This window comes from Astyanax mexicanus, unplaced genomic scaffold (genome assembly GCF_023375975.1).
Source record: "Astyanax mexicanus isolate ESR-SI-001 unplaced genomic scaffold, AstMex3_surface scaffold_32, whole genome shotgun sequence".
NCBI lineage: Eukaryota > Metazoa > Chordata > Actinopteri > Characiformes > Acestrorhamphidae > Astyanax > Astyanax mexicanus.
The window spans coordinates 3,910,898-3,932,614 of NW_026040042.1; the positions used below are offsets into that span (position 1 = coordinate 3,910,898).

Consider the following 21,717-nt stretch of genomic DNA (forward strand, 5'->3'; position numbering starts at 1 on the left):
AATTTTTATACAGGAAATTCTGTATTATTACAACTACGGTCATTTTATTTTATTATATTTGTATTTGTATAATATTTTATTGTGTAGATTAAATGGGTAGAGAATTTTGTAGTGTTTACATGAATGGTTGCAACTGTAACAACCGAAATTTCCCTCTGGGATCAATCAAGTATTTCAGATTCTGATGGGGAAGAGTAATTTAATGCTCAGACACTGCTAACAATGGCCCTTCATAAATGTTGTATCTTTAGTGCTTCCTTACTGAACCCCACCACTTCAGTCCAACCCAGAAAAAATCCTGCTGTGTTTTTGGTAAAAGTCTCCACTGTGGCTAAGTTTTGTGTTTCAGATTTCTTAATAATTACATGTTAACTGGAATTATAATGTATGTATTATACTGATATTACACAGTGACTGTAGGTGTGTGTGCACAGGTGTGTAGTTCAGTACTCACTGTAGTTTCTCCAGGTTACAGTGAGGATCCTCCTGTAGATCAGAGAGCAGCTTCACTCCTGAATCTCCTATCCTTTTCTCATTTAAATTTAGTTCACGTAATTGTGAAGAGTCACAGATCCTTTGGAGAGAAAATTGTAATTTTAACTGGTTTAATCTACTTTTATTGTTCATGTTTCTGTTAAATTATAGGAATTCAGAAACTCACTGTAGTTTCTCCAGTTTATAGTGAGGATCCTTCTGTAGATCAGAGAGCAGCTTCACTCCTGACTCTCCTGGTTTATTGTAGTTCAGATTCAGCTCTCTCAGGTGGGAGGGGTTTGATTTCAGAGCTGAAACCAGAGCAGCACAGTCTTCTCCTGTAATACTGCAGAATTCCAGCCTGTAGAGAGAAGGACAAATCTCACTGACAGCTTAACACACATTTAACTTATACTGTGTTACACAGAGCATGTTTAGACACTGAGGTTAGTCAGATAATTGAACAGTATTTAAAACTGTAGCAGTATAAAAGGTTAATTTCACTCTCATCTGATAAATGTATTTGTGGTTCTGTTAGCTTTCTTATTAGGTGGTAGGATTAGCATACTTTGTAAGATGGATTTCACACACACTACAAAGCTGAGACCGCTCTATTCAGAGTCTTCAATGAGCTTCTGCATTCTGCTAATACTTTACACCTAAACATCCTTCTTATTGAGTTAAAGTGCAGCTTTTGATTCTGTTCACCACAAAACATTAACATATTTCCTCGACTGGTATAAAAGGCATTGCTTGTTCATGTTATATCTTTCCAACAGAATACTTAAAGTGTTCGTTGTGGGACCTCTCTGGTGAGAATGTGTAATTACACAGAATAAAGAGTAGAATTATTAGTGAGGACTCCGTTGAGCTCTTTTTGTAGCTTGGTCAACTTGGTCTTTAATTGTAATTCTGAGTTTCTTTAGTTTAACAATGTGTGACTGAGTGTGCTGTTCTGAAATCTCCATCGGAAGCTGGTCATGACTAGAAAACACACCCAGGAAAACCAACATGAGCACTCAGGGATAGTTAGAGAAGCACACTGATGTCATTTATTACAATATTTTGTCCCCTCCCCATTCTGCATTCTGTTTACAAGAAATTACCCAAAAATTGCTGCTCCTGTAATAGTAAGTGTACAGTGTACAGTAGGGTTGCAAGAGAAGGGGATGTTCAAGACAAATGATTATATATATGTATATATATATATATATATATATATATATATATATATATATATATATATATATATAGTACATACTTCTAAGGATATAGTTCTATTATTTATTATTCAGTTCTAGTAATGGTTTTGAAATAATAATTGTATAGGTGTTGTGCTTAAGCAACTGTTTCACCAAGGAAACTGGAAAATGGGTGGGAAAAATACCCTACAAGAGGTGTGGACAAAGACGGCAAACAGAACAAAGGAAATGCCACAAAATGGCATTTACCAACACAAGACAGCTTTCCACTTCAAATAAACCAAACTAAAACACAACCAAACTCAAAACTGGCTGAGCACCGCTCAGTCCTCTCTTTTTGCTCTCTTTTGAGACATATTTTTTATTTTATTTTTTGTGTGGCTTTTTTTTCAAATCTCTCCTCCTTTTGAGATCACCTTTTCTTTTCTTTTCTTAAACCCTCTGTTACCGGTCACTGTAAAGGTGCAACAATGAGGTCTGTTTTGACTGAGGTTTATAAAGGGTAGTGCACAGGTGCAGCTGGTTGACGCTGATCATCGCCAGGGATTCTGGGAGTTGGAGTTTTGGGATCCCACTCTACCAGTTCCGCCCCTATGTCTACCAGTACCCCTGCTGGCAGTCCGTGGAGCAGCACTACCCATCACACTTACCACGTGGATTGAGGAATAAACAGACAGGTTCCGTTGAGATTCCACACATTTCTGGCTAGGATTATCTATTTTGATCTGCAGAGACCGAAGGTGTTTTCTGAGACGAGAGAACAAGTTTGAGGTATTTCCTCCTTTAGCTGCCACATTGTTCCACACAATGGCATTCCCATCCTCACGTCTGTTTTGAGGGTATCCACAGTGGTCCCACTCAGAGCGGAATTGCGCATGCATAGGAGAGATTCTCAACTCGCTTACCTTTTACTGGTAATAAGCAAATGCCCAAATGATAATCATGCATTTTAATACCGTGGTATATCAAAAAACTGGTTACCGCTGTTACTGCTGCAACCCTAGTGTACAGTAAGGCTTAGTGCTGGACGATATGGCCAAAATTTATTTCACAATATATTCCATAATTTCGGTCGATCCGATATAATTTCGATATCGACATAAATATTTTGAAGGCCTCAGAAAAACTGCTAAGAATCCCTGCAATGAAAATCTATGCACTACTGTCTGAAATTTTAATTTAAGTCTTTAAAGCCTCCTTTCACAAAAACTATATAATACTTTAGAAATAAGAAATGGTCAAAATAAACCAATGATCACTTTTAATTGCTTATAGCAAAATAAAAACATGACATCTCTGTCAAACACAAGCCTATAACCTATATACAGTACAGGCCAAAGGTTTGGACACACCTTCTTATTCAATGCGTCATGAAATGAAAGAGTCATGAAAATAAAGAAAACACATTGAATAAGAAGGTATGTCCAAACTTTTGGCCTGTACTGTACATATTACTAATATAAAAAACTTTACATTTACAACAGAGGCAAAGCTTCTTATTCTTCTGTAAACACATTTAATAGATCAAAACAAAAGTGCTTCAACCAGGATAAGGAAAAAAAGCCTTTATATACATAAAAGGAACATGATATCGCAGTCAAATAAGCAAACCTATAGGCTTTTATAACTATAAATATATATAATAAATATAATAAATAACTATAAACTTATATACAACATAAACTACAAAAGTGTTTCAGCCAGAATAAGGAAATTTAGGAGATTTTAAAAGGAGATTTTAGATGCTGACCGGAGTGCGGCCGAGCTTCAGCGTGAGAGATTTTAGATGCTGACCGGAGCGCGGCCGAGATTCAGCGTGAGAGATTTTAGGGGCCGACTGGAGCACGGCCGAGTTTCAGCGCGAGAGATTTTAGGGGAGTTTCAGTGCGAGAGATTTTAGGAGCCGACCGGAGCGCGGCCGAGCCGTGTTTCTGTAAATAATACATCAATATGACACAAAAATGATATCACCGTTATTGAAACATTTCTTATCGCGATAAATACCGTTATCGAATTATTGTCCAGGCCTAGTGCTGTGTCGTCCCTGTTCCCTGCTACTGAAGATCTGAAAATGTATAAATTATTTTATATTATTAAAAAAAAAAATATATATATATATATATATATATATATATATATATATATATATATGTTTATATGTAATTATATGATAATTACTGATACAATAGTCTGATGTATGAAAATTTACACCTACAAATACTTGAACTGTGAATTCCTCCATTCATACCAGACACTTTCGCCCCTTTTCACGTATATCGTTACACAAGGACTGCGCTTGTACTCTTCCTCTTGTGTAACACTTTATTAAAACTACCCCATCTTAATTGAGGCTGTAGCCTGGCCAATTCATGCTCTGAATTGGTTGGAAATTCATAGAGGTGTCAAATTCTGAAAAACAACCTATGACTATATTAAAACATTATAAAATCTAATCAATTGATTTTAAAGTCTGTTTGAAGTCTGTTTATGATTGTGGTCACTGCTACCAATGTACAGGTGTACTGCTATGTGTCCCAGTACAGTGACCATAATATATCTGTTCAGTAGATAAACGTGTATAATGCATGTTTATAGGAATGAGATCTGATAATCAAGAGCAGATTTTAATGAATATTACTTCATGTTAGGTTGCAGGGTAGTACTTACTGTAGTTTCTCCAGTTTACAGCATGGATCTTCCAGTAAATCAGAGATAAACTTCACTCCTGGTTTATTGTAGCTCAAATTCAGCTCTCGTAGCTCTGAGGAGTTTGATTTCAGAGCTGAAACCAGATCAGCACAGTGTTTCTCTGTAATATTGCAGAATTCCAGCCTGTAGAGAGAAGAAAATCCCTCATATTATAACTAAACACAAGCAATGGTGAAATGCAAAGAATTTAGAAAATCAAAAGTAACAACACTCACTGTAGTTTATCCAGTTTACAGAATGGATCCATCAGTATTTCAGAAAGCAGCTTCACTCCTGAATCTCCTGGTTTACTGTAGGTCAGATTCAGCTCTTTCATGTGGGATGGGTTTGATTTCAGAGCTGAAAACAAAGCAGCACAGCCTTTCTCTGTAATACTGCAGTCATACAGCCTGCAGAAAGAAAGAAAAAAATCCTCAGAGAACAGAATTAGTACACGAGTACACCCCTCGCATTTCTGCAGATATTTAAGTATAATACTTTATAGGACAACACTGAAAAAATTACACTTTGACTTTGAAAGTAGTAAAAATTAAGTCTGTGTGCAGCTTATATAACAGTGTACATTTATTCTTCATTTAAAATCCAAACCACAATCAACAAAAGTGAGCACATCCCTTAGTGTAAGTTCCTGAAGTGTCAATATTTTGTGTGGCCACCGTTATGTTCCAGAACTGCTTTAACTCACTTGGGCATGGAGTTTAACAGAGCTTCACATGTTGCCACTGGAATGCTTTTCCACTCCTCCCTGACGACATCACAGAGCTGGCAGATATTCCAGACTTTGTGCTCCTCCGCCTTCCGCTTGAGGATGCCCCAAAAATGTTCTACTGGGTTTAGGTCTGGAGACATGCTTGATCAGTCCATCACCTTTACCCTCAGCCTCTTTAATAAAGCAGTGGTCATCTTAGAGGTGTGTTTGGGGTCATTATCATGCTGGAACACTGACCTGAGACCCAGGGGATCATGCTCTGCTTCAGTATTTCACACTACATATTGGAGTTCACGTGTCTCTCAATGAAATGTAACTCCCCAACACCTGCTGCACTTATGCAGCCCCAGACCATGGCATTCCCACCACCATGCTTGACTGTAGACACTTTTCTTTGTACTCCTCACCTGATACATGCTTGAGCAAACTGTTTGTGGGCTTTCTTGTGTATAGACCTCTGAAGATGCCTCCTTCTGGGGTGACAGCCATGCAGACCAATTTGATGTAGTGTGCGTCATACGGTCTGAGCACTGACAGGCTGACCCCCCCACCTCTTCAATCTCTGCAGCAACGCTGACAGCACTCCTGTGTCTTTCTTTCAAAGAGAGCATTTGGACGTGACGCTGAGCACGTGCACTCAGCTTATTCAGAAGACCAACACAAGGTCTGCTCTTTTAAAATGCTGGATGATCTTGGGTGTTGGCAATGTTCTTGTCGCCTTGGCCATCTTCATGTAATGCAGCAATTTGTCTTTTAAGATCCTCAGAGAGTTCTTTGCCATGAGCTGCCATGTTGGAATGTTCAGTGACCAGATTAAGTGTGAGAGCTGTACTACAAAACTGAACACACCTACTCCCTATGCACACCTGAGACCTAGACACACTAACGAGTCACATGACATTTTGGAGGGAAATTAACAAGCAACGCTCAATTTGGGCATTTAGGCGTGTAGTCTCTTAGGGGTGTACTGACTTTTGTTGCTGGTGGTCTAGACATTAATGGTTGTATATTGAGTTATTTTGAAGGAAGAATAAATTTACACTGTTACATAAGATGCACACAGACTACTTTTCATTGTGTCATTTTGTCAGTTTTTTTCTATAAAACATAAACTTAAATATCTGCAGAAATCTGAGGGGTGTACTTACTTTTGTGATGCACTGTATTTACATGTTCAAATATACTTAATTTACATACTATACACATTCCTGTCAATCTGTTTTTCTTTTTGTTATTTACTGTGAACATGTTCATGCTTTGATACCACTATCAAAATATGTATGAAAAATTGAATGTAAAATGTAAGTACTGAATTTCACATTATTTCAATCCCAGAGATTATGTGTATTTATTGGAAAAATGAAGAGCTTATTCTTGTGAAAAATTAGACTCAACTATGCTAAGCTTTATTCTGCAATGTTGTGGCAACATAATGCTCACACACCCTAAATTTGAACAATTGGTTTTGTATTATTCATACTTTAAATGCACCAAAAGAGTATAATTTGGGAAATACTTGTAGAACTGGCTTGTTCTTTTCTCAGGTCCTTGTCATGCCTAACGCTGTCAATCTGCCTATTCCTGAAGCCCCTCAGCCAAAAGACTCATTTTCCCAGCAGCCTCAGTCTCAGAACTACAGTGACTCTGAGAGTCACATGTCTCTCAAGTGCTCTGCATCACCAAGCTACTGGCTGACTGCTAATCTATTCCAGCTGGTCTGCCTAGTATAAATACTCCCTTAGTTCAGCTTAGTGCTGGACGATATGGCCAAAATTTATATCACGATATATTCCTTAATTTCGGTCGATACGATATAATTTCGATATCGATATAAATACTTAGAAGGCCTCAGAAAACTGCTAAGAATCCCTGCAGTTTTATTTAAGTCTTTGAAACCTCCTTTCACAAAAACTTTATAATACTTATAGTCTAAATAAATCAATGCTCAATTTTATTTGCATATAGCAAAATAAAAACATGACATCCTTGTCAAACATAAGCCAATATAACTATTACCAATAAAAATAACTTTAAATTACGACAGAGGCAGAGCTTCTTATTCTTTTGTAAACAAATTTAATAGATCAAAACATAAGTGTTTCAACTAGGATATAGAATACAAGAAGCCTTTATATACATAAAAGCAACAAGATCTTCCCCTCAAATAAACAAACCTACAGGCTTTATCAACTATAAATAACTTAGTTACAACATAAGCTATAAAAGTGCTTCAGCCAGTATAAGGAAAATATTGTATGTAGTGGAACTGCTTGAGGTGGTGGAACAGATTAGATGTATTAACGTTATCGCTGCTGGTCGGCTCCACTCTCCGGCACAATTTGCAGCAAACTGAAGTTTATCAGACCTTTGAGAGTCGAAACAAATCCTCACCACTGAATTAGACCTCCCTCCTTCAATTAATCACTTGTGGAAGCGGCAGGGGCATTCATTTTGCATCAAAATTGTCAAGAGGACCCGCGTATGACCGAGAGGACCCGCGACTGACCGCTGACCGAGCGGACCAGAGGCTGACCGAGCGGACCCGTGGGTGGACCGAGCGGACCCGAGGCTAGGCTAGGCCAGGCGAGCCTACCTTAGCCTTGGATCCGCTCGTCCCAGCTCCGTTTGGCTCCATAACGAGACATTTTAGATGCATAGCGGACCCGAGCCTAGCCTAGCCTAGCCAAATCTTGTCTAGCCTAGCCTATCTGGCTACGTGCCTGTGTGATTACGTCATCACGCACAGACATAGCCCAGCTACGGAGGCTGATTGTGTTCAGCTCTGCTGCGAGCTGACGCCAGTAAAAAATGCATGTCCGTGACAGATTCTGTAAATAATACATATCGATATACCACAAAAATGATATCACCGTTATTGAAACATTTCTTATCGCGATAAATACCGATATCAAATTATTGTCCAGGCCTAGTTCAGCTCTTTAGTTGCTGCGTATTATCTAGTTTTCTAGCTCTGTACAAAGCGTTCTTTCTACTCTCTGATTCTCTGTTTCTTGACCCTTGTTCTGCTTACCATTTACTCCTTTGCCTAATCCTCTAGATTTGATTGATTTCTGGTTATTGAATTCTACTTCTCTCTCAACTACTCTCTTGCCTACTCCCTGTTGTTTGATTCTCTGTGTACCTCTATTTGTCTAACCCTGTAAATAAACCTGTATTTTCTAATCAGTGTTTGTCTCCCAGCTCCTGGTATTCGTTAAAGTCCTGCACTTGTTCATTTGTTATTTGCTAAGCTTGATCGCTTTCGGTTTTTCAACAAATAATCAATAAACAAGGATAGACTTACCCATGCTACAAAATGTAAAACAGCACAGATTAAACACTGAATAATGAAAATACTCACACAATCTTTCTGGATGCTTTCACCACTGGCAGCAGCCTCAGAAGACATTCTTCTGATGTGTCAAATTTCCTCAGGTCAAACTCATCCAGCTCCTCTTCTGAATTCAGCATCACAAACGCCACAGCTGACCACTGATCAGGAGAGAGCTTAACTCCTCTGAAACCACTGGAACCTCCTCTGTTCAGGTATTTCTGGACTTCCTGCACTAGAGAATGATCATTCAGTTCATTCAGACAGTGGAACAGACTGATAGTTTTCTCTGGAGAGGGATTCTCCCTGATCTTCTGCTTGATGTACTCCACTACTTCCTCTTTACTGTGAGAGATGTTCTCTGTCTGTATCAGAAGACCTCGTAAGAGAGTCTGATTGGACTCCAGTGAGAGACCCAGAAGGAATCGGAGGAAAAGGTCCAGGTGTCCGTTCTCACTCTGTAAGGCCTTGTCCACGGCTCTCTTCAGGAAATCAGACATTGTTCCTTTTTTGGAGAAACCAAATAATCCACTGTATTTTTGTTGCAGCACATTTCTGTTGTTGGAGATGAAGGACAGAAACGCATATAAAGCAGCCAGAAACTCCTGAACACTCAGATGCACAAAGCTGAAAACCTTCCCCAGGTGAAGTTCAGACTCCTGTCTGAAGATCTGGGTGCACACTCCTGAGTACACGGACACTTCTCTGACATCAATGCTGCACTCTCTCAGATCTTCCTCATAGAAGATCAGGTTTCCTTTCTCCAGCTGTTGGAAAGCCAGTTTTCCCAGAGCCAGTATAATCTCTCTAGTGTGTTTAAGATCAACATCACTTTTTCTTTGGTACTTCTGGCTGCGGTGTTTGATCTGAAAGATAAGGAAGTGTGTGAACATTTGAGTCAGAGTTTTGGGGATCTCTCCTCCCTCTGCTTCACCCAACATCCTCTCTAGAACAGTGGCTGAGATCCAGCAGAAGACTGGGATGTGGCACATGATGTAGAGGCTTCTGGAGGACTTCATGTGTGTAATGATTCTTTCAGCAAGGCTCTGATCTCTGATCCTTTTCCTGAAGTATTCCTCTTTCTGAGGGTCACTGAACCCTCGTACCTCTGTTACCTGATCAATACAGTCAGGAGGGATCTGATTGGCTGCTGCTGGTCGAGTAGTTATCCATAGGAGAGCAGAGGGAAGCAGGTTCCCCTGGATGAGGTTTGTCAGCAGCACATCCACTGAGGCTGACTGTGTTACATCAGATACTCTCTTATTGTTCTGGAAATCTAGAGGAAGTCGACATTCATCCAGACCATCAAAGATGAACATGACTTTGTAATGATGATAATCTCCTGGTTTTAAGTATTTTGTGTCTTTAAAAAACTGATAAAGAAGATCCTCCAGACAGATTTTTTCAGTCTTCATCAGATTCAGCTCTCTAAAAGGAAGTGGAAATATGAAGAGAACATCCTGATTGGCTTTTCCTTCAGTCCAGTCCAGAATGAACTTCTGCACAGAGACTGTTTTTCCAATTCCAGCAACTCCTTTAGTCAGCACAGTTCTGATGGACTGGTCTTTAAAGAGGTCGTTACATTTGATGGGAGTCTCCTGTGTTGCTGGTCTCCTGGATGCTGCTTCAATCTGTCTGACCTCATGTTCATTATTGACCTCTGCACTCCCTCCCTCTGTGATGTACAGCTCTGTGTAGATCTCATTCAGAAGGGTTGAGGTTCCAGCATTTGAGATTCCTTCATTAATTCTCTGAAATTTCTCCTTTAGAGTAGATTTCAGCTTTCGATGACAGGACAGAGCCAGTTCTAATAGAAATAGAAAAAGCAATATCATTAAATATGGTGAAGTATTAAATATATAATAAAAATGTGCTGTCACTAAAGGCTGTTTACAAAAAAATGAAACTAGTGTAATTCATGCACATATAAAGTATTATGTAAATGATCTAATCACTTACTGGTCTGCAGTTTGTTAGCGAGGTCTGTCTGGTTCATGTTTCTCAGGACGTGCAGTGTGATCTTCAGCGCTCCCTCTCTGACACCACTCTGATCCTCCTCATCCTCCTCCTCTCTCCCAGAGCATGCTGGGTAATCCAGATTCTTCAGCATCTTCAGAAACCTCTTCAGCTGATTCTTTACCAGAGAGATGACTTTGTGCTCCAGTTCCTGATTAAACACATGGTAAGAAATGGTAGTAAAACATGAACAGATAATAGTTTTATAAAATAATTTGTGGTTTATGTCAATATAATGTTTTGGATATGGGATGTGTTGTGTTGGATTGAGAACAAGGGCAAATTCAAGATTTCTTTAATATTATTTCTAGCCCTTCTAGCAGTTAGAGCTTTCTCAGAATGTAACAGAAGATAATATTTAACAGTTTAATATGAAAACATAATGTGATATCTGTGGCTCTAGAGCTTTGACTGCATTTATATTGAAGTAAAATCTTTGTAATAATCTGGATTTCTGCACTGATTACTAATAAATGGTCTTCATCATAAATTAATGTGTGACTTAGTCATTATGTGAATCACAATTACAAACACAATCTCACTAAATCTATAAACACATGTTTCTGTACACTATTTCTGTATTTTATTGAGTATGTTAAGTAAACCTCTAAAATTCAGCCTCTGCAAAGCTGTAAGTAAACATCTTTGTTAATGACTATTTAAGATCTAATTGGCCCAAAAACTGGAAAACTACTATTACATTATTTTTTATTATTTTACAATAATAAAAGCAGCTCTAAATAAAAAATAAGCAGAGTTAAAAATGCATCTTTCTTCTTTATTGATAGGTTAATTAAGAGGTTAATAAACATTACATTTAGTTAACTGAACAGTAATATGTTGGATCTAATCTGAAATTATACTTATTTTATAGCATATCACTTCATATTTAAAGTTAAAACATCAAATCACATTTTACAGCGTTCACATGTGCTCTGGCATTAGTCACACCTACACACCTTTAATATGAAGTCCATATTTCTTCTGCTGATTTCTGGAGTCTCCTTCTGGACTCTGTCAGAAAACATAACATTAACATATGTTACTAAATGGTGATTGTGAATATATCTACAGAAAGAAAGTTCCAGAAGATCAACCACCACTGCAACACTCCACCAACCTTCACGCTCACCAAAAAGTTAATTCTAGATTTTATCAGATCAGAGAATCATGTTTCTCACAGTCTGGTGTTTTTTTGTAAAATCCAGATGTGTTTTTTACAGAGGTGAGGTTTTTGTTTCCTCCATAAAGATCAGATAGCTGGAGAGCTGCAGTGATGGTTTATCTGCTGAAAGTTTCTCCCATCTGCACACAGGATCTCTAGAGCTCAGTCAGAGTGATGATTATACACTACACTGCCCAAAGTATTCATTCACCCAATCAAATCATTAAACTCAGGTTCCAATCACTTCCATTACCACAGGTGTACAAAACCAAACACCTCCACACACAGACTGATTCTATTTGTTAGAATTTGTATTAGTAGAATTGTTTTCTCTAAAGTGTGTTTTAGTATAGAAGTTATAGTTGTAGAATTCAGAGAAAACATAGAAGTGTCTTTTCATCTTATTCTCCAGAGTCACGTCATCCTTACCTGAGATCAGCAGAACTGTTGTCCTCTCTGAAGGTTATATCTTTACCCATTGACCGGTCACTCTTCATGGAGACACAGCTGGGTTCAGGTGAGTCTGATCTCTTATCCTGATCCAGTCTAAAACACAACCAGTATCAGACACCATCTACAACCTTTCCAGCATGTTGGTGTGATTCTACATTCATGTGATTTTGATGGTAAATTAGTTTATAATTGGGAAGTTGAACTTGAACAACCTCTCAAGCTTTAATTTCTAAATCATGTTTCTCACATTCTGAGTCTTTCAGGAACATCTCAAAGACGATTTAGAAAAATGAAGTTGAGACGTTGTTTAAAACACAAATTAAAAAAGAATACGTCAATTTGCAAATCCTTTTCAATTTATATTCAATTGAATTCATTTAAAAGAAAAAAATATTTCATGTTTAAACAAGATAAACTTTACTGTTTTTAGCAGATATTCACTCATTTTGAATCTGATCGTCTACAACACATTCTAAAGAAGTTGGGATGGTTTTTACCACTGTGTTAAATCACCTTCCCTTTAAAAACTCAATAAGCGCTCGGGAACTGAGGACCCTCTGTGTGGAAGTTTTAGTTCAGGAAGTTCAACTAATGGTTTTCTGAAGTGATCCTGATCCCGTGTGGTGATTAATATCCCTTACAGAATGATGTCAGTTTATAATGCAGTGCCGCCTGAGGGGTCGAAGGTCACGGGTGTTTAATGTTGGTTTTCTGCAGCTTACTTGCAGAGATTTCTTCAAAATTCTCAGAATATTTTTTTTAGTTTAGTTTAGTTTATTTCGGTTCATGAAAGATAAACACTTTTATACAAAGTGACAATAATAACAGTAGTGAGAAATATTAAGTGCTCACATACTTTCACACATTAAAAAGAAGTAAAGAAAAGAGAAAAAAGAAAATAAATAATAATGATAATAATATTAAAAATAATATTGAGAATTAGTAATCAAAAATTCTCAGTTTCAAACCTGATAATGACTGAAAAGGTGTATTCTGAAGCTAGTGCTTATGTTCTCTGCCCTTTTTAAATCTTATTGTCATCTTATATCAAACACATAAATAATACAGGAGTATGTTAATGTTAATCCACATATAAGAGCCTCCCATCATTAATAGTAGTTAATTCCTCATATTTATAAGAGCTTATCATCTTATCTTTAAACATTCTTTTAAATTTACAAAGTGTTCTACACATTCTTAAATCTTTTACACATTTATTCCATAACCAAACCCCTTTAACAGATATACATCTATTTTTTTAATTTGTTCTTTAGTTTTGTCCTCTAAGTTCATATTTGCTCTCTTTAATTTCAAACAGCTTCTGGATACAGATAGGAAGTAAATGGTTTTGTGCTTTGTACATTAACAGTGCAGTTTAAAGGTTGACTATATCACTGAATTTTAAAATATGTAGATTAATAAATAATTTGTTGGTTGGTTCATAGTACGTTTTTTTAACTTATACTTCTTATAGCTTTCTTTTGTAATATGAAGATTTAAAGGTTTAGTGTTGGTTTTATATGTGTTTCCCCACTGCTCCACACAATAGCTCATGTATGGAACAATGAAGGAACAATACAGTATATAAAGTTAATTTTGATTCAATATATCTTTAGTTGTATATAGTATCACTAGAATTGAATTGTTGCCAGCATAATTTATGATTAACATTTATGATTAACATCATCAATCTTAATTTTAACTGAATTTTTTTATTTGTCTTTTACCAAATATTATGAATTTTGTTTTACTTAAATTCAGGGATAGCTTGTTTATATCAAACCATTTCTTTAAGACTGTCAGTTCCCTTTCCATCGTATTCAGTAGCTGTTCCAAACATTTCTCAGAGCAGTATAGATTGGTATCATCAGCAAATAATGCAAATTTTAGCAGTTTTGACACATTACAGATGTCATTTATATACAGTGTGAACAATATCGGTCCTAATACTGAACCTTGTTGAACTCCACAAGTGATCTTCAATAATTTAGATTTAAAATGATTTATTTGTACATATTGATACCTGTTATCAAGGTAACTCTCAAGTCATGAGTATGCTGCTCCTCTAAAGCCATAGTGTTCTAATTTGGCCATTAATAATTCATGATCTATAGTGTCAAATAGAGGTGTGAAGAAATCTCGTGGCACGAGATCTCGCGAGATTAAACATGACGATATTTCTCGTCAAGCCTAAACCTGTCTCGCGGGAAGAAAAGAAATAGTTTAGTGTGGACTTTTTAAGAGGGATCTGGCAACCCAGTAGCGATACAGCGGGTGGCTGAGGAGTGAGAGCAGCTCTCAGCAGAAGAGGAAAATTCGGGGATTTAATTGTATACCCGCTTTGCGGCGCAGTAAATCACAGACCAATCACGTGTGGGGTAAGATCACCAAACGCTCTCTTCAGTCAATCAGATCTGTGCAGACGCGGTAAGGAAAAAATAAATAAATAAACACACCGCTCCTCACGCGGGATCGAACCCGTGTTGCCAGGGTCGCGGTCATGAAAAATATCCTTTATAAGGAGAAAGGGAGCCCGAAAACGGGCGGAAAAACGAGAACTGGACCATACTGAATTCTAATTAAATACTCCTGGCATAGAGGATGCTTCTGCTACTTTTAAGTTGTATGTCTGGCTGCATTTTGGCTCCAGTGGAAACAATAAACGGTAACAGAGTGACCAACAAGACACAAACCATATATAAATACTGTGAGTAAATCCTACACGTGACTGTTTCATAGGCAGCTGTACTAATCCCTTAGCTCTGTACTGTATTTAAAAACATGTTCTGTCTCTGTTTGCACTTCAAGCAAAGTCTTAATATGACTGGTTGTGGTTTGCACTTATTGTTTGCTCTATATAAGACCTAGAAAAGTTTTATTTTTATTTTTTAATCTTATTTTTATTTCTATTTCCTATAAAATCAATGTGTGAGAGAAACCAGTCTGTTAATTGTGTTGTATGATTTTGTCAAATAAAACTCTAGTTTTCAAGCCATTTTTCATTTTTGACATTTTCTTTAAATTTTTATTTTTAAATCTCGTCTCGTCTCGTTCTCGTGAACCCAATATCGTGTCTCGTCTCGTCTCGTGAGATTAGTGTCTCGTCACACCCCTAGTGTCAAATGCTTTTTTAAATCTATAAACACCCCAACAGCATATTCCTCATGATCCACTGCAGCTGATATATCTTCTACAAGATGCATCACCGCCATTGAGGTGGACCTATTTACTCTAAAACCAAACTGTTGGTCATTCAGTAAATTGTGTTTGTCTATGAAATGATTTATCCTGTCTACAAATATTTTTTCTAAAATGTTTGAGAACTGGGAGAGCAGAGAGATTGATCTGTAATTTGAGAGCTGGTGAAAGTCTCCACTTTTATAAATTGGAATAATTTTAGCTTTTTTCATTTTATTAGGAAATGAGCCTTTGCGTTTTAAGAGACTGATTACAGATATATGTAAAATGTTTCACCATACATTCTATTATAGACTTAACTGTAGTCATTTCTATTCCAAAAGTTCATTTTTCACTTTTTTCTCAATAACTCCAGAACCATAAGACCTACATTCAAAATTCTTTTTTTGCTGGATTCCTTCAATTTGGACCATGTACTTCCGTCTATTTAGATTTTTTGCTAATTTGCATAATATGCAAAACATACTTTTGCGAACTAGTCCTAGGAATTTTGACCAATACTGACATGTTTGGTATCAAAATACTCGATAGAGCATGGGCTTCAATATTCATCAAATTTTTTTTTTAATTTGTAAACAATATGGCCGCTATATGCTAATTAGTCCTTCCGGATATATGCCCCATTCACTCCAACAGTTAAATTTGGAACATTGTTTCTCAGCAACCGTGCAACCTAGCAAGCTGAAAATTTGCACACAGAATCTATCATACAAACGCTAAAGGATGTTTAAAGGGCAACTTCATCAATCAAAATGGCTGAACGACATCAGCCAATCAGCATTCAGCAGGCTTTTTCACAGGCTGTACGTTGCCCAATCAGGATGAAACTTGGCTGTTATGTTCAGATGGAGACATTGTCGTGACCTGCAAAGTGGTGAAACAATTCGGCCACTGGGGGCGCTGTTCCAAAAAAAAATAGTATATCTCAATCATAATGTAATATTTTGACATCTAATTGGTTTTGCCATATTAAGTGCAGTGCCTCTGACATATTTGTAAATACAGTTATGTTTAAAAAATGCTTTGTTTATTCATAATTGCTACTTGTTTTAAAATAGCTATATTTAAACTAGTCTCTGGATATTTGGCCTATCACCTCCATTTTGGTCTTGTTGCACACTGTAGAGTCTGAAGGTAAATAGACATCAAAAACAATTGTGAAACTGTCACTTACAATAGTGTCCAGGCATCAAGTAATCAGCGCGTCCTTGAAATTTCCAACCTAAATTGCTGTAACTGTGCAATATTTGCTGTAACCTCTCACAATGTTAAACACTGCTGTACAATATCACTGTGGTGCAGCACCATTTAATTCAGAACTAGATTTAGAACAACTTTGTAATTACATGTCATGTCAGAACATTCACTCCTTGGTGTTAATATAAACTTGTTTGGTCAAAAAGTCAGCTTATTTTGAAAAGGTCAAAAGCTCAATCTGAACACCACTTTGTGAACATTCTGGTTCAGGTCTCCTAATCAAAAACTATAACATGTAGACACCTTTTGACTAATTGTAACTCAAGCAATGAATATTCTACAAATTTTAATATATTTGCATGTGAATTTAAGCACTGATCATGTTCAATGTCCTCTGCCCATCATTAATAACAGGTGAAAGACTTTTGATAATCTATAAATGTGACAGAGTGTCTCCAATTATAATAGACCTTCTTACACATCACTATCCTATGCTCTAGTAGGCACCATTGTGCCAGTTGGTGCTTGTACCCACTGATTGCCGCTTGCGGCTATATTTATTTTTGTTTTTTTTTTACAATTTCCAGTATTTTCATTTTTTTATCAGTTCTCCTGTTAAACATAGAGAAAGGGTTTATATCAACAATATCTTTGTCTACACCATCCTTATTTGTTGGTTTCACAATCTCTTTTACTAAGTTAATTTTTACATAGTAATCATTAAACTCATTAATCATTTCTTTAGTTATAATTGTATCGTCTTCTTTTACAAGATATTCTGGCGTGTCTACTCTTGCAGGTCCTTCCTGATGATGGTATTTAGTACACTCCATGTTTTATGCATGTTGTATCTATGCTGCTCCAATAATCTTTTGATGATATTATGGGCTGTAGATGATGAAATCCCTAAATTCTGTGCAGCTGCATGTTGAGAAACGCTGTTCTTAAACTGTTGGATTATTTCTTCACGCAGTTCTTCACAAAGTGATGATCCTCTCTCCATCCTTGCTTATGAACGACTGAACTTTTCAGGAATGCTCCCTTCATACCCAATCATGACCCTCACCTGTTTCCTATTAACCTGATCACCTGTGGAATGTTCTGAACAGGTGTTTTTCCAGCATTCCTCACCTTTCCCAGTCTTTTGTTGCCCCTGTCCCAACTTATTTTGTACGTGTTGCAGCATCAAATTCAAAATAAGTAAATATTTGCAAAAAACGTGTAAAGTTTAACCTTTTGAACATTAAATATCTAAACAATTTTGAAAACTTCTCATCATTGTTACCTGAGATTAGTAGAATTGTTACCATCTCTAAAGTGTGTTTTAGTATAGAAGTTATAGTTGTAGAATTTAGAGAACACAAAAAAGTCATGTCATCCTTACCTGAGATCAGCAGAACTGTTGTCCTCTCTGAATTCTATTGATCTGCCCATTGACCGGTCACTCTTCATGGAGACACAGCTGGGTTCAGGAGGGTCTGTCCTCTCTCTCGGAATCTCACTAAAACATTTAAGAGAGGAACAATGTTTTAAGTACAACTAATAATATTTGTTGAGTATAAAATGTATAAATATCAGGATTTACTCTTGTATTAAGGTAAAGTTTGGTAATAAAATTCACATTTTAGTTGATTATACAGTCCTTAAATAATACCAAAAAAATATAAGTAATTATAAAACTCATGATGAACAATGGGGTAAATATGGATAGTTATATTTATTTCATTCAGAATTTTAAGTGTATAAATACTAGGATTCACTCATTTATTCATGTAAGATTTGGTATGTAAGTAGTAAGTGTGTCACGCCTGGCGCTGTAAGCGCTCCTGTCTCTTCCACACTCAGCTCTACCTGCTATCTGCAGCCTCTGGACTCCGTTGCCCAGGATGCACCTCACACTGAAACTACACTCACGATTACATGACACATCACATGCCTCTATTAGGAAGTCGTTCACATGAATCCTTATTCAACACTTTTTTGCCTGTTTTTGTATCTCTCATTTTGGACCTTGCTTTGTTCACTGACCACTTTTAATTGTAAACACAGTTTAATACAGTAAACTAGTTTACAGTTATTCTACATATTAATTATGAAACTGGTTAAATAAATAACGTTGGGATCTATTTGTCTCTTTATTGATTATTTTAAATCTGTCAGATACTTCAGTCCCTTCAATCATTTACTCTTCCAGATCCACAAAAAACATATTTAATCTTATTCATCATATACATCATCCTTACCTGAGATCAGTAGATCTGTTATCCTCTCTGAAGTCTAAAGGTTTATGCATTGACTGGTCACTCTTCATGGAGACACAGCTGGGTTCAGGTGAGTCTGATCTCTTATCCTGATCCAGTCTAAAACACAACCAGTATCAGACACCATCTACAACCTTTCCAGCAAACCTTTCACTTTATACCCAATCACATTATTCTCTCACCTCTCAGCTTCCTGTGTGTCCTGTTCTCCAGAGACACTCATTTCGGAGCTCATCTTCCTCCTTCAGAGACACCTAATCCTGTAAACACATACAAGTCCACTAACTGCCTTCCTGTTTAAAGTAATGTAAAGTTCTTCTCTCTGAGTCTAAAACACTTTTAGTCAGAGAGTAAATTCTAGTATTAAAGCTTCAGTTTTTACCTCTGTTCCTGTGTGTTCTTCTCTCATTTAAACAGAAGCTACTGGAGATTTCACTTTCCCTTTAAACCAGTTTAAACTGGATTAGTTCCTCAATTCAGTATTAAGTTCAGGAATTGAAGAGTGACATGTTTTTTGATATTCTCAGTGAAAGCTGGACACGGTCTGATTATCTAAAATGTTTATATGGAAGCACAAACAGCAGGATATGTTCTGTCTGATACATTTCCTCCTCTGTCCCCTCCTTTAGGCCCTGTCAAAAATGTTTTCTGACTTGAACTTATATATCCTAACCATCACTCATTTACTTTCTGGAGTCTGAAGCCTCTCAGACAATACTGAGGTAGTCTTACATAGTTTGACCTTTTGTAATATTTAAACTACATAATAATCATTGCTGTCCAATGTAAAACATGTATCTCCAAAACAGCAACTTTACAGGAGAGAGATACAACCTCTGACCTGTCTGGTGAGTTCTTTGGTTCTTCATGATGCTGTTTGTTCACTAGTGTTCTCTAACAAACCACTGAGGCCTTCACAGAACAGCTGTATTTATACTGAGACTAAATTACACACAGCTGGATTCACTCTATTAACTCATTAAGTGACTTCTGAAGGTAAGTGATTGCACTGGATTTTATTTAGGGGTTTCAGAGTAAAGGGGGCTGAATACTTTTGCACATCACACTTTTCAGATTTTGAAAAAAAAAACATGTATAATTTTCTTTCCACTTAACAATTATGTGCTATTTTGTGTTGGTCTATCATTTAAAATCTCAATAAAATACATTACAATTTTGTGGTTGTAAGTTAATAACATGAGAAAAGGTTTAAGGTCTGTAAATACTTTTGCAAGCCACTGTAATTATTATAATTATTTCATTAGGAGAATAACATCTGTACCGTATGATACCATATTAAAATCACAGCAGTGTCACATTTCAATATGTTAATAATATATTCACCATAAATCGTCCTAGTAGTTAAAGAGATGATCATTAATAACTGTATAATAACTGTGTAATAACTGTGTATAACTGTGTAATAACTGTATAATAACTACTGTACTATAGAACAGCTGAACAGCCAGTGTAATAATTAGCATTATGTGTCTCAGTATTTTTAATGGTAGAATCACAGATACCACATAACTATGTCTATAACTATAAACTACAATAGTAAAACTATGGCAGCATCATTAATTAAACATAGTGATCATAAGGAAGCACAGTAGTTCAGAGTAATGTTATGGTTATATATGCAATAACTACAGTTACTATATAAAATCATAGTAAAACCATAGTAATTCTTTTGTAAGAGTAACTAAGAGCTAGATTAATTTAATAGATTAATGATGAGCTTCCAGCAGCTGATCAGCCAATAGACTGCACTAGAAAATCAACACATAGAAACAACAGTAAAATAAACTAAACACTGCACTTTATTAATATATGAAATAAACAGGCAGCATTAATGCTAAAAGTCTCTCTTTACACTGCAAACATGATCATTACAGACAGTAGCTGTGAGGGAGAGCTGGCATCCCCCCACAGGAGGGAGGCAGAGAGCCACCACTCAGCCTGAATCCAGACCTGCTGCTAGACTGGTTTCCACCACCAGAGGGAGGCAGAGAGCTTCCTCTTATCTCATCATTCATCATCTGCTCCACATGAGCTCTGGTCTATTTACAGTTTTTTACAATCACTAACATGCTTTTATCTGATCTGTATTCACATTTTCAAAACTCTAAATACGCTTAACTCAACATCTGTCTGTTGTGGACTAAACTGTTCATACAGTTCATGTAGCGATCACACAATATGTATTCAATTAGCATGTTTTATACATGCTTACATTTTATTAACAAACTAAATTATCCACTAACACAGTTCTGGATTTTTCTTATTTTATTTACAATTGCTTTAATACAGCATGCTAAAATTAAATATCTCATGTTACAAACCTTAAATACAGAATATAACTGCTGTTTTTACAACAATATCATGTGTAAATCTATTATAACTAATATACAATTTATAATTTACACATTATTAATAATAAATAAAAGACTATTATAAGCCAACCAGAGCTGGAACTGGATTTTAGCATTAGACATAATGCTGTCAGTGACATGAACACATAAAAAAGAGGATTTTTGTTTTGGACTGAGTGTGGCCAGTGTAGCTATTGGAGCTCAGAGAGAGAGAGAGAGAGAGAGAAGAAAGAAAATATCTCTGGATGGAGGGAAAGTAATAGTTACTCCAGGAAAAGGTGGAGTTAAACCAGGACAAGGGAGAGAGGAAGAGTTGGGTCAGGATAAGGAAGAGGAACAAAGGTGCCAAAAGTATTTACATTCATTACTCTGTAGGTAGGAGTATAGATACTAGAGTTTAAAATATAAATACTTCTGTAGAAGTTGAAGCATCAACTCAAGTATCAACTTTTACTCAAGTAAAAGTGTAAAAGTTCTGGTTTCAAAAATACAGTAAAAAGTATAAAAGTGAAAGTAATGGAAGGGAAAGTTTAGGCCACACCACAGAGTCCTATAGTGCACTTTTTATTCTACTCTATAGTTCTATAAAATAAATATCACTCAACAACTTTTAGACAATATGTTGCACAC

At 36.5% G+C, this 21,717-nt stretch overlaps 1 protein-coding gene across 1 annotated transcript; it reads right to left on the bottom strand.

Moving 5' to 3' along the window:
• Nucleotides 1–373: 373 nt before the first annotated feature.
• On the bottom strand, nt 374–12,103 carry LOC125789897 (NLR family CARD domain-containing protein 3-like). The gene is made up of 6 exons (XM_049472979.1): nt 12,082–12,103; nt 8,456–10,232; nt 4,601–4,774; nt 4,344–4,508; nt 662–835; nt 374–574 (listed from the first exon to the last, which is right to left on the bottom strand). The coding sequence occupies exons 1-6, from the start codon at nt 12,101–12,103 to the stop codon at nt 451–453; spliced, it is 2,436 nt and encodes an 811-aa protein (XP_049328936.1). The 3' UTR covers nt 374–450.
• Nucleotides 12,104–21,717: the final 9,614 nt, after the last annotated feature.